At 41.2% G+C, this 14,935-nt stretch overlaps 1 protein-coding gene across 1 annotated transcript in view; it reads right to left on the bottom strand.

Annotated features, from left to right (window-relative positions):
• Nucleotides 1-14,935, bottom strand: part of MATN2 (matrilin 2) — a 192,954-nt gene that overhangs the window by 4,511 nt on the left and 173,508 nt on the right. Inside the window, exons 13-14 of the mRNA XM_007934845.2 lie at nucleotides 3,310-3,723; nucleotides 246-398 (exon numbers count right to left, since the gene is read on the bottom strand). Of these exons, the coding sequence (XP_007933036.1) occupies nucleotides 246-398; nucleotides 3,310-3,723 (567 nt within the window). The remainder of the gene's footprint in view (nucleotides 1-245; nucleotides 399-3,309; nucleotides 3,724-14,935) is intronic.

Genomic DNA, 14,935 nt, shown 5'->3' on the forward strand with positions numbered 1-14,935 from the left:
TTTTTTTTTTTTTTTTTAAATCACTGCTTGGCACAGAGCTCAAGCACTGTTAGCTCCTATTTTGGGGCTTCTCTTCCTCTCTGATCCTTTTTTATGCTTAGTATTTCTAGATACCACTCACCTGGCCCATCAAAGGGGCACTTTGCTGAGCACTTTGAAGGAATGAATGAGTTAAGAATTTCTTGTTCAAAGGGGATCATGCTGCCCTTTTTGCTAAGGTGTCTCCTAGACATAAGCTACAGTACCTTCGCATATGCCTTTCTTTAGTTTTTCACTTATCTCGCCCATTGTGCTGAAGTCTTCAGCGTAGAAGAGATGCTTGTCTGTGGGTTCAGAGGCAATCTCCTGTAGTTCTTCCTCAATGGCTTTTCCTACCCCAACAGCATACATAGTTATACCTAAAGTGCAGAGCAAATTAAGAACAAGGTGTTAGAGCTGTGGTTCCAGGGTATAGAAGTTATGTGTACTGCACCCAAAGCCAGCTAGATGTTGAGTGGTGTGATCGAGGGAGTCCACGGGAATGTCCCTTTTTACTCTTCCATCTTTCTTTTGGCTCTTTGTGCAAAAGGGAAGGATTCAAGAGAGGGGAAGGTGAGGCCTCCAGGGGTGTTGGGGGGCTAACCTGTCACTCAGTTCCGCACATCTTCAAACTTTTACCTGAATTAGCCTTCTGGATAAAGAGAAAACAGCACTAACCTTATGGCTTACTGTGTGGGAATATCATCTGGACGAATTCTAAGAAACAGGTAAATTTATATTTTCTACTGCTCAAAGCTCCGGTAGTGTAGTGCCTAAGGCATTTGACTGCTAACCAGAAGGCTGGTGGTTCAAACCCACCAGCCACTCCTCGGAAGGAAGGTTGGGCAATCTACTTCCATAGTGATACCGCCTCAGAAACCCAAGGAGGGGTCACTGTGAGTCAACTTGATGGTACATAATAACAACAACAACTGCTCAAAGGTGCAAGATAGGAACTTGAAGTTGGCCTGGGGCCAAGGGAAGCTGCATTTTGCTCACCCCTCCTGGAAAGACACAGCCTTTCTTGTGATGAGGTTTTAAGCTGAAAAGGAGAATCTGCAGCCCATCAGAAATCCCTGAAGTCAGGAAAAAGAACAAACTCAAGAATTCAACTCTAGATTTCAAAAGGGATATGAGGTATGAGGTTACTCCAAAGGCTTTTCCCAAACAAAATTAATCATTAGACCTCTCTCTCCATATACTACTCATCTGAAAGTAAAACACCGTAAGAGCTTAAGTTCTGCTTGATTTGCAACATTTTTCAGCACTAATATCTTAGTCTCGCCAGTTCATCAGATTAGATTTTTTAGAAAACATATAAAAATAACTTTTTGAGCCAAGGGGTAAGAGTTAATGCCTTGTTCTAAGTTTGTGAAAGGTCAGTAGGCAATTTCAGCATATTTGCCTGGGAGCCAGTGACTTTCTACACAACTTCCTAAAAAGGATAACTACTATTTTAAAGAATGTGTTAGCTACACATAGAAATAATTAAGTCCATTAGAGGATGTGATTTCAGATAAATCTTGTTGATTTAAGAACTAAATAAATGTCTATTTCTCCTCCCTCTTGCCTTTGAGTCATTTGTGGAAGTTTGAATGGAGAAAAGGGTGAGGGGGACTGATCTTCATGAGGCAATAAAAGGGATAACCATGGTCTCCAGAGACCAAGATGTCCCTTCCAACACATTTTAGGAACACAGACTAGAGGGGTTCATGGGTTTGATAGAACTGTAGCAAGTTGGCTGGACTGGAAAGAAGTAGAGGAACTGGATGTCAACAGCCAGTTCTACAGTCCAACCAGATGATTCAGGGCAGGAAACTTTCTGGCTGCCACTCTCTTGGATTAGGGAAAAAGGAGTGAATAGTGAGGTGAGTAATACCCATAAAATGACCTCCTTCACAAAGACAGAGACTGAATGTCTTCCTGTGGTGAGGCATGGAATTCATCAATGGGATTGCTAGTACTTTCATTTCTTTGTTCTTCATTCACCAAGCCTTTGTCAGGCACCTACTATGTGCCAGGCCTGATCTAGCATGAGTTCATAAAATCTTGGATAAGGCCCTGGTCTATACACACTCTTTTCTCCTTATATAACCAGTGCCGTTGAGGCCACTCTGACTCATGGTGACCATGGGTGTGTCAGAGTGGAAATGTGCTCCATGGAGTTTTCAATGGCTGATTTTTCAGTAGACTGTCAAGCCTTCCCTGACATCTTTGGGTGGACGCAAACTGCCAACTCTTGGTTAGCAGTCAAATGTATTAACTGTTTGTACTATCCAGTGACTCCTTTCCCCTTGTCCCACCTACTGCCATTGGGTCGATTCTGACGCATAGCGACCCCAATGGGTTTCCCAGGTGATAAATCTTTACAGAAATAAATTGCCTCATCTTCCTTCTGTAGAGCAGAAGTGGGTTTGAACCACCAACATTCTGGTTAGCAGTTAAATGCCTCAAGCACTTTATCATCACAGCTACATTTTCCCTCTTAGAGGACCTGATAAAGCATTGTGCCCTGCACAAGCACTTAAAGAAGGTGACTTGCAAACAGACTGCTTCACAATCTCAAGTTTTTTTAATCTCCTTAAGGAATCTAGAGGTGTCACCATCTCTACCACTCTCTCCACCAACAATCCTTGCTTTTTGGCTTCCTTTTCCAAGGGCCTACTCCTCTCCTGCACTTCACAGCTGTACAACTAAGGGAACCCTCAAGTCTCTGCCTGCATTACACACAGGGTCAGGAAGACTCAGGGAAGAGGCTGAGCTTTACGAAGCCACAGAGCTTAGAGTCATAATCTCTCCCAACATTTTCATTTTCTCAAAAGCTAAATTTTCCTTCTGAAAACACAAGAGTATTCTCTATGTAAGGCTACTGTGCTTTCAGAGTGCTCGCTTAAAGTATTGGGTTTAAAAAAAAGAATGGGGAAAAATCCCAACGAAAACGAAAACAAAACAAACAAAACAAGGGTTGGGAAACCCTGGGAACGGGTTTTAAGGGTCAAAAACAAAAAGGGGAATAATTCCTCTCCCCTGGACGTGCCACATGCTAGCTAGTAAATCAGTAGATGATTATCCAGGTGTGGTTTGTGTGTAAACTAACCATTTTGTGAGATTTCTCATTCTGAGAGTATTTTATTTAACTCTGGTGGGGTCCTGTTAAGGCCTTAGGTGGCAGTTTAGTAAAGGTGCATAATGGTGATTGACAGGAATTATTTCTTTACTCAATAAAGAATCTCACCCTACTGCCAGCTGTGGCCCCTGAGTGATGTAAACCACACCTCCATCCCATATTACCGTTGGTCTTGGCTTTACTGGCCCACTCGGCGACGTCGTCTTGAGCCCGTCCATCGGTGAACACGATGACCACTCTGGGCACCCGTGCGGAAGGAGGTCTGGCCCCTTCTCCTTGGGTAAAACTTCTCTCAAACATGTGTTTCAAGGCCAACCCTGTCATAGAGCCCTTGCCCATGTATTTCATGTGGGCCACGGCTTTTTTCATGTCTCTGGTCGAGCTGAAGTCTTTCAGGGTGAATTCTGTGCGAACCTGTGTTGAATATTGGAGCAGGCCCACTCGAGCAGCTTTTGGGGACACTGCTAAGGAATCTATAATTCCAGTGACAAACTGCTTCACAATCTCAAAATTCTCTTCTCCAAGGCTCTTGGATCCATCAATCACAAAGACCAGGTCAACTGGGCCTTCAGTACATCCTACAGGAATGAGAGGGAAGTTGAGATGATAAATAATAAAAAATGACTTATGTACAAGAGTAGTAGAAAATTATGTTTCAGTTGGAGGCATCACTACTTTGAGGAACACCCTTACTTCTTTTTCAGATAATGCACAGGACAGATGAGAAAGACACATGGGGAGGGTCAAGAGTAACACTAATTTTCACTGTTGCCTTTATGTCTGCCTTGTTAAATTGATTTTAAAAAAATGTGTTTTTCACAAGCAAAAGCAGAGGTACAAATTGTCTAGGAAACCAGATGCACCTTGTTCCCTGGCCACTGATTGCCAGGTCTTGGAAGAATCATATTCAGAGTATACTGAAGGGCCTGACAACATTCAAAAGATTTGTATGACTTGACTCCAGGAGGGCAACATGACCCCAGAGCTGGCATCTGACAGAAAATGGAGATAGGGTCTTTAAATTCAGCTTAGCCATCAGATGTTCCAAGAGTTTCCTTAGTGACCCAGCTTGTGTTAGTTACTCTGTGTGCCCCTAGCACTACTGACTTCTCAATAAAAATTTATTTATTGAGCACCTGCTCTATGTAAGGCAGTGGGCACAGCAGTATTGCAACAGTGACCAGGACAAAACCCCCAATACCAAATTGCTCATAGTCTACTGACTACTCTACGAAGTAACCCCCAACACATACACCAAACAGAATTGTTTAACTACATGGGTCTGATCTGCTTCCGAAAGGTCATAGCCTTGAAAACCCTATGGAGCAGTTCTACTCTGCACATGTGGGGTCACCATGGTTGGAATTGACTCAACAGCAATTAGCAACAACAATAACCTCCTCTAGTCTGTGAGTCACTCCTCAGCAGAGACCATGTCTCCTTCATTTCTGTACTCAATCACTGGCCCACGAGCAACCAAAACCTAACCCACTGCTGTCGAGTTGATTCTGACTCAGCGAACCCCATTGGGTTTCCAAGGCTGTAAATCTTTACAGAAGTAGATTGCCTCATCTTCCTCCTGCAGTCCCAGCTGGTGAATTTGAACCCATCCTTCTGGTGACTAGCCAAATGCCTTACCCACTATACCACCAGAACTCCTTCTGGGAGGTGTTCAATAAATGTTGAAAGAATAAATGAGTGAGGTGTCGTTTGATTAGCCCACTTATAAGTATCCTACTGATCAATTAAAACTTAGTAAGAAATTATCACTGTGAATACTTTATCTACCCTGAAGCTTTTCAGGCAACTCAGGTGGTTGACAGCAAAAGAAAGATGAAAGCTTTATGCAAATACTTAAGCAATCTGGGTGTAAAGAAACTTGTTATTTAGGGTCACATAAGAAAAAAGTTCTCAAATTGATGATCTCATTTCAAATACAGTCTACAGCAAGGGCTGCAACATTTTCTTTTATATGTCAAACCAAACCAAACTCACTGCCGTCAAGTCAGATTCGACTCATAGCAACCCCTCCTTGGGTTTCTGAGGAGGTATCACTACGGAAGTAGATTGCCTAACCTTCCTTCTGAGGAGTGGCTGGTGGGTTTGAACCGCCGGCCATCTAATTAGCAGTCAAACGCCTTAGGCACTATGCCATATCAAGCAGCTATCTAATCTTTGAAAGTGAAACACAACAATATAACACACACACACATGCAAAAAATATTTCCATGCCTGGCCTGTATAACATACTAACATAATTGTGTATGTCTGTGTTGGAGGAGTGGGTACTTTTCTTTCTCCATTAAGTGCTTTTCCTTATTACCCAACCTATTGATCCTTTATTAGTGAGAAAGGAAAAGGTCAATTCTGAGCATTATTTACATTCAGAGCTTTTTCTCACATCAACCAAAAAAATACCCTCAGGAGGCATGTGTAGCGCTCTCTAGCAGATTCCAGAAATACTAGAATAATTTTCCAGTGAGTCTGTTTTCTCTTCTTCCTTTTATATCTTTTTCTTTCAAAACAAGACCAGTCCTTGCAGTCCTTCATGCACAGAGCAGCACAGAAGGCTTCTCCAGGAAAGGTGAACACAAGGCAGAGTGGAAGAGTGTCAGGCTGAGAAGTGCCCAGACATTTCCTTTCAGAATCAGGAAGAATAGCAACCTACTTGCTGGCTGTGTGCAGGAGGCCCTCCTAACTTTCCTTTGGCATTTTCTTTTTTGTAGTTAAGTCAAATAGACTAGAACGGAGTTGTGTTTGCTCTCAGAACTGAATTTTCACAGAGTTCCAGGATTAAAGAGTTGGACAAGACCTTTAGAAGTCATCTAGTCTATCTCTCTGGTGACTGCATTCTCTTTACAACATCCCACCCAGTGGCCATTCAGCCTGGGCCTGAACATTCTACTAATGGGGAATTCATTACCTCACCACAAAAGCAGTCATCCTCTCTTTGAACCAATTCTGCTGCTGCTGATTATACACCAACTCCTCACTTATCAATGTGATTAGGTTCCAAAGACCAGGCTGTTACACAAAAACCAACATTACGTGAAAATGGAGGATGACCACATCAAATCACCGAATGGAGGGTGACTACATCATTACATAACTGCCAAGTTATATTATTACATAACTGCCAAACCACTGAGAATCATGGCCCAGCCAAGTTCACACCTAACCTTAACCATCACAGCCAGCGTTACTCTTGCCTCACACTTTGGCATTTATTACTGCTAGATGTACATCATCAGTGAGCAAAATAGTTGGATAGTAGACGTTTCACTATTGCTGTAGATTCAAAATGTTGGATAATGAGATAGTTAAATGAGGAGTAGGAGCTCTGGTAGCATAGTGCCTAAGGCACTTGACTACTAACCAGAAGGCTGGCAGTTCAAACCCACTAGCCACTCCTCGGAAGGAAGGTTGGGCAATCTACTTCCGTAGTGATACTGCCTCGGAAACCCAAGGAGGGGTCACTATGAGTCAGGTCTGACTCAAGGGCACATAACAACAACAAATGAGAAGTAGGTGTAATGGCTACCATTTGTTGAGCACTTAGTATGTGCCGGCACTGGGCTAAGCACCTTTAAATACATAATCTCATTTATTCTTCATGACAATCTTGTGAGCTATTATCCTCACATCACAGAAAAGGGAATCAATACTCTAAGAGGTTAACTAATTTGTACAAGGTCACCCAATAGTATGAGCTGGGGTTCAAATCCAGGTCTGTCTGATCCAGAGCCCATGCTCTTCTCATTAATCACACAGCTGACATTCATTACATTCAGAATAACATTTTAAAATGCATAGGGTTGCAAAGGAAACCAATTATCTTGAAACACAGTCATCAAAATATTAACAAATAAATGTGTGATACACTGATAGATATGTTTCTTTATACCTGTTATTTAATTAACAAGAGCCAATGGTGGCTCTGATGATGACTGTCATTACCCACAGAGACAAGTGCAGACTCCTCTCTGAGCTGCCTCAATACCCTTTAATTTTTATATTCTAATAAATAATATAAATGGAACAAAATGCAAACATTACAAAAGGGTATGTGTGCACATATGTGTGTGTATACATACATATATGTAGACAGATAGATAGATAGATAGAAATTATATGTTACAAAGAATCTTTTACAAAATACACCAGTGATAACTATTGTGTGTTGAATTGTTCCCCCAAAAGATGTGTTGAAATCCTAACCCTCAGTACTTGTGAGTGTGATCTTATTTGGTTAGAGTCTTTGCAGATATAATCAAACTAAGATGTGGTCATTAGAGTGGTCACTAATTCAATACAACTGGTGTCCTTATAAGAAGATGAGAAGGGATAGAGCAACACAGGAAGAATACGCATGAGATGACAAAGGCAGAGACTGGAGTGAGGTGTCTATGAGCCAAGGGGCACCAAGCACTGCCAGCTACACAAGAAGCTAAGAAAAAAGCATGTGAAAGATTTTCCCCTAGAGCCTTTAGGCAGAGCATGGCCCTGCACACACCTTGATTTAAGACTTCCAGCCTCCAGAATTGTGAGAGAATAAATTATGTTGTTTTAAGCCACCCAGTTGGTGGTCATTTGTTATGGCAGCTCTGGGAAATTAATACAGTAACATACTATACAAACCATTCAGCATCATGCTTTTTCACCAAAAATATCTTAGGCATAATTCCCTATTAGTACATCTAGAACTGCTTCGTTCTTTTAACAGTTGGATAATATTCTATTGTATAGCTATACCATAATTTATTTAACCAATCTTTTATGGATGGAAGGTTAGTGGTTCAAACCCACCATCCACTTCACAGAAGGAGGACTGGGCAATCTACTTCCATAAAGATTTACTGCCTTGGAAACCCAAAGGGGTCACTGGAGTCAGAATCAACTAGATGGCAGTGAGTTTGGTTTTGTTTTTTTGGTATGGATGGAAACTTTCTTCCAAATTTTTTGCAGCTGTCAATAATGCTATACAATAACATCTTTGATACAAATCTTTACATATACATGCACATATCTGTAGGATCACCTCTTAGAGGTGGAATTGCATCTCAAATCCTGCCAAGTTAAAATTCCACGAAACAGAGAAGAGCTGACACCAATTCTACTAAAACTATTCCAGAATATAGAAAGGGAGGGAATACTCCCGACTTCATTTTATGAAGCTAGCATAACCCTGACACCAAAGCCAGGCAAAGACACCACTAAAAAGGAAAATTATAGACCAATATCCCCCATGAATATAGATGCAAAAATTCTCAAAATCTTAGCCAATATACTCTAAAAATGTATCAAAAGATAATACATCATGACCAAGGGGATTCATACCAGGTATACAAAGATAGTTCAACATTAGAAAAACAATCATTATAATCCATCACATAAATAAAAGAAAGAAAAAGAACTACATGATTATATCAATCCAAGCAGAACAGTATTTGACAAAATCCAGTAACCATTCCTGATAAAAATGCTGAACAATAGAAGGGTAATTTCTGAACATAATTAAGAGCAAATAAGATCCATAACCAAATAAGATCACACATACAAAACCAAAGGCCAACATTACTCAATGTGGGGAGACTGAAAGCACTCCCCTTAAAAATGAATACCAGACAAGGATACATTTTATCACCACTCCTATTGTACTGGAAGTCCTTGCCAGAGCAATAAGATAAGAAAAGGAAATAAAAGGCATCCAAATTGGCTTACAAGAAATAAAACTACCTCTATTTTCAGATAATATTATCTTATACATAGAAAATTCCAAAGATTCAGTAAGAAAATTACTGGAACTAAATGATAGTTTCAGCAAAGTGGCAGGGTACAAGATCAACATACAAAAATCAGTCAGATTCCTTTATACTAATGAAAAGAACTCTGAAAAGGATACCAGGAAAGCAATATCGTTCATAAAAGCCACTCAAAAGATGATGTACTTAGGAATAAATCTAACCAGAGACACAAAAGACGTCTATAAATAAAACTATGAAACACCATTTTAAGAAATCAAAAGAGACCTACATAATGGAAGACTATACCATGCTCATAGATAGGAAAACTTACCATCATAAGAATATCAATACTACCCAAAGTGATCTACAGATATAATGCAATCCTGATTCAGATTCCATCATCTTTCTTTAAAGAGATGGAAAAACCAAGCACCAACTTTATATGGAAAGGAAAGAGACAATGGATAAATAAAGCATTATTAAAGAGGAAGAATAAAGTGGGAGGCCTCATAGTCCCTGATCTCAAAACCTACTATACAGCCATGGTAGTTGTAACAGCCTGGTACTAACCATTGTGGCAAATGGTATGGCATTTCCTTAAAAAAGTGAAAACAGAATAACATTTGAACCAGCAATTCCATTACTAGGAATATATCCTGAAGAGGTGAGAGACAGGACACTAACAGACATATGCACATCCATGTTCATCACAGCACAATTCACAAAGAGATGGAAACAACCTAAATGCCCATCAGCAGATGAATTGATAACCAAATTATGGTACATTCACACAACAGAATACTATGCTACATTAAAGAACAATGAAGAATATGTGAATCATCTCACAACGTGGATGAACCTGAAGGACATTATGCTGAGTGAAATAAGTCAATCGCAGAAGGACAAATATTGTTTGAGCCTATTACTGTAAAAAGTCAAGGAAGGGTTTGCTTAGGGAAGGGAACTCACTTTGTAGGTTATCGGGATGGGAGGGATAGGGAGGAGATCATTTCAGACTAGTTGGGGGCCACATGCTGAGTTGGGTAAGGGGAGGAATGGTATGGAAAGAGTCTGTGATGAGCATGATAACATTGGGGAAAGGGAGGACACCGAATTGTGCACATAAGATATAGATGAGAGAGGCTAACACCAGTATATCCACAATACTGCATTAACACCAAACACCAGGCTACAGATAAACACACAGACAACTAAGAAGATCAGATGGGGGTCAGTGAACAGGAATATACTCTAGACCAATGAGAGATTCAGCTGAGGCTAATCTTGCACAGATACCAGTGATACAAAATACCCGCAATTGTTACAGAAGTAACAGAAGACAAACATAGAGCAAGCCCGCATAGGCAGCCAGACACCGCAGGAGAGAGATCCACCAGATCTACCGAGTCAGGACCATAGTAACAGGGGACACCAGACTCAATTGGCACAATAAAATACACGAAAATCTTGTTCTACAACCTACTTTGGTGAGTAGTGACTGGCTGCTTTCAAGATGCAGCTAATGGTCTCCTCTTGTCAGAAGCGAAGAAGAGTGAAAAAAACTAAGGGCATTTGGAAATAATCAGCCCTAGGACATGATGGATCTCGAGACCAGCACTAGATGGTGCCGGGCTACCAATGCCAAGCACTTGGGAAGGGATCAAAACTGGAGATCCTGGATAGAGTGGGAGGAAAAACGTGGAACAAAATCCAAAAACACAATAATGACCAGAATTACTGGTCAGATGGAGTCTGGTGGGAACCCCAAGACTATGGCCCTGGGATACACTTCAGGCCTGGGATAAAACTCACTCCCAAAGGCTGGCTCTCAGCGCAACAGTAAATAAGACTTACGTGCAGAACACTCAACCCAGGGCGATGCACCCACCTACGCTACGGAGATACATCCCTTGGAGCAATCAGCCATGGGGCACCAGAGGGGAAACCTTCACACAGAGGAGAAGCTGGACAGACAGGAGTGCATAACTAAGAAGGCCACAGAATGTGGGGGAGCGGGTTACTTGGAAGGGAGAGGAGGAGAGTGGATTAGGGGTGGGGATGGTAACTGGGGAGTGAAACCTAATGTACACCAAATGTTGAATGTAAAACAAATTCTGCTTTGTAAATTTGCACCTAAAGCATAAAAAGAAAGAAAGAAAAAGACAAAGAAAACAAAACCAGCCTGGTATTGGTACAATTACAGACACTTAGACCAATGTAACCCGGAAGTATATCCATCCACTATGGACTGCTGATCTTTGGCAAGAGGACAAAACCTATTAAATGAGGAAGAGATAGTCTCTTTAATAAATGATGCTGGCAAAACTGGATATCCACTTAAAGAAAAATAAAACAGGACCCAAATCTCACATCATATACAAAAATGAACTCAAGTTGGATCAAAGACCTGAATATAAACCTAAAACCATAAAGACTCTCAAAGACAAAATAGGGACAAACTTAAAAACCAAAAACCAAACCCACTGCCATCAAGTCAATTCCAACTCATAGCGACCCTCATTGGGTTTCCAAGGAGGTAAATCTTCATGGAAGTATATTTGCCCAGTCTTGCTCTGCTGAGTGGCTTGTGGGTTTGAACCACCAACCTTCTGGTTAGCAGTCAGATGCCTTAGGCACTAAGTGCCTAAATCATGGCGCAAATACACTATAGAACATATCTAAGAACACACGAACACCAGAAGATGATGACTGAGACCTCAGTATCAAAAGATTTCACCAAAAGAGTAAAAAAAGAACCCACAGACTGGGAAAAAAATTTTGGCAACAGCATATCAGACAAGGGACTAATCATTAAAATTTATAGACAACTTCAACATCTTAGCTACAAAAAAGACAAATAATCCAATTTAAAATGGGTAGAGGACATGAACAGACACTTCACCAAAGGCGACATTTCAAGTAGATACCAAACACATGAGGAAATGCCCATGATCATTAGCCATTAAAAACTTACTGCTGTAGAGCCAGAGAGATGCAAATCAAAACAACAATGAGATATCATCTCACCCCAGCACTAATAGCAAAGTTCAAAAGCAAAAAACAACAAGTGCTAGGGAAGGTGTGGAAAGACTGGAACCTTCATACACTGCTGGTGGGACTGTGAAAAAAACTGGAAATAGAAATATCATATGATGTGGCAATCCCACTACTAGGTATATATCCTGGAGAAATAAGAGCTGTGACACGAACAGAGTAATGCGCACCTATGTTCATTGCAGCATTATTCGCAAAAAGGTGGAAGCAACCTAGATGCCCATCAGTGGAGGAATGGATCAGCAAACGTGGTGCATTCATGTAATTGAATACCACATGACGTTAAAGTGTACTATGTTAAAGAACCAAGACGGATCTACGAAATGAGGATGAACTTAGGGGCCATTACGCTGAGTAACATCAGTCGATAACAAAACGACACATGTTGTATGAGACCACTATTGTAAAAAGTCAAGAAACACTTTCACACAAAAAGTAATTTCCTTGGATGGTTATCAGGGGTGGGTGAGGAAGGGAGGGTAAAGCACTAACTAGAGGGTAGGGGGAAAAAAAAGAAAGAAAGAATGATAAGGTTTTCTTGGTTTGGTTAGCTTTCAACATATTACTTAAATGTTTTCCAATAAATTTGCTGAGTGGTGTTACTAAAATAAATAAATGCAACACTGCCAAACTACCTTCCTAAGAGAGATGCAAACCTCCCAAGGGTTTTACCAATTCATCACCCATCGATAATTCATAATTGCCTGTTACAACATACCATTGCCAATATAAGGAATCATCAAGCTTTCTGATCTCTGATAACTGATAGGCAAAACCTGTACTGAAGTTTTAATTTCTTATTCTCTATCCCCCACACATACTTTTTTTCCTTGACAGCTTCTGTGTTTCAAGTGAAGCTTAGAAAGTTCTCTACTCTGAAATAATTCTCTAAAGATTCCTTCTGCTACTTTGTGGTTTTACATTTTTCTTTAAATTTTTGATCCATCTCTCTCTTCCAAAAGTACGACATCCAGAACTGAATATAATTCTCCAGCACACAGTACAGCACAGTTCCTAACCCCCTCATTCTAGATATTCTTATTCAGCCTAAAATTACTCTAGTTTTTGTCTGATAATGACCTACTGTCAACTAAAACAAGCTGTAGTTAAGATGCCGTTAAGTTTTCTCTCCCCCATTCTGTAATTAAAACCCAAAACCAAATACCCTGCCATGGACTTGATTCTGACTCATAGCAACCTCCCTTGGGTTCCAAGGCTGTAAACCTTTACAGAAGTAGATTACCTGATTTTCCTCCAGAGGAGCAGCTAGTGGGTTTGAACCACTGACCTGGTTAGCAGCCAAATGCTTTCCTCACTGTACCACCAAAGCTCCTTATTCTGCAATTGTTGTTGTTGCTGTTGTTGTGTGCCGTCCAGTCAGACCCGACTCCTAGAGACCCCTCCTTGGGTTTCCGAGGCAGTATCACTACGGAAGTAGATTGCCTCATCTTCCTTCCGAGGAGTGGCTGGTGGGTTTGAACTGCCAGCCTTCTGGTTAGCAGTCAAGTGCCTTAGGCACTGTGCTACCAGAGCTCCCATTCTGTAATTAGTGATAATCATTTACTTTCACAGGAGCAACAGACAGGAGAGATTCGCTTCCTGAAAATACACTGCAAAGCAGTTGTTCCAAACAAAATCAAAGCAGAGAGTCAATTCAGATCACTTACTCTTGCACCGTCTTCCATCCTCAGCGAGAACAAATCCCTGTGAGCATTTGCAGATGTATGAGTTGCCATTATTAACACAAGTGTGTTCGCAGCCATGGTGGGTTGATTTGCAGACATCCTTCCCTGAGGGAAATGTAGGGAGATGAACAGTCCCATCAGTGTAGAAATGAGGTGGACTGAATAGTCCCGTAAGGAGAGGTTACCAAAACAATTCATTTTCATAAAAGCCACCTCTGTTCAAACTTTCTTTGTAACATTTCCTTCTACAGACTAATATTCAGGATGGGCCAAGATAAGGTAAGTCCCCCCAGCCCCAAAGCTCTAACTCCCACAAGCCTGAATGGTTAGATGGGTGATAGGGTGTCCTGGACTTATTTTTGGAATTGTCAGATATGTTTTGGGTTTCGATTTTCCTAAGCTGCTGATATTTTTTCCATAGATATCCCAAACACTCCAGTTTTTACTGTCTAATGAACATTTCTCATGTGTGAGGTACTTTAAACTCTCCAAAGTAGTTTATGGTCCTTTAATTTTCACAACATCCTGTGAGAGGAAGAAGGCAGAGGTCATTATATCCAACTTATAAATGAAGAAACAGACCCTCCAGAACTTTCACTGAGTTGGCCAAGGTCATTTAGCATACTTATGACACAGCTGAGGCACAACATCTCCCAAATACTGATTCTGTGTTCTTTCTTCCTCCATACCATGAAGGCCTAGGTTCTTTCCTGTCATCATCTCTCTAAAGAAGAAGCTTCCTACAGAACTGGAAGCAGTGACTACAGATCTATCTCTTGTTGTTGTTATGTGCCATCGAGTGGGACCCGACTCACAGCGACCCCTCCTTGGGTTTCTGAGGCAGTATCACTACAGAAGTAGATTGCCCCATCTTCCTTCCGAGGAGAGGCTGGTGGGTCTGAACAGCCAGCCTTCTGGTTAGCAGTCCAGTGCCTTAGGTGCTACGCTCGCTGCCAGAGCTCCTACAGATCCATCTAGGATGTGAGAATGGTGGAATCCGATTAAGCAATCAAATTCCAGGGTTTGAAATTGTGCTTTGTGTGTAAGAGCTCTTGATTGAGCAAGAAATATGTTGAATGAATAAATAAGGGGTGTGTGTGTGTATGTAGGAGCTCTGCTAGCACAGTGCCTAAGGCATTTGACTGCTAAGCAGAAGCCTGGTGGTTCAAATCCACCAGCCACTCCTTAGAAGGAAGATTAGGCGATCTACTTCCATAGTGATACCACCTCGGAAACCCAAGGAGAGGTTGCTATGAGTTGGATCCGACTTGACGGCAGTGAGGCAGTGTGTGTGTGTGTGTGTGTGT

The sequence above is a fragment of the Orycteropus afer genome, unplaced genomic scaffold (genome assembly GCF_000298275.1).
Source record: "Orycteropus afer afer isolate SDZICR_OR568_19922 unplaced genomic scaffold, OryAfe1.0 scaffold00021, whole genome shotgun sequence".
Lineage (NCBI taxonomy): Eukaryota > Metazoa > Chordata > Mammalia > Tubulidentata > Orycteropodidae > Orycteropus > Orycteropus afer.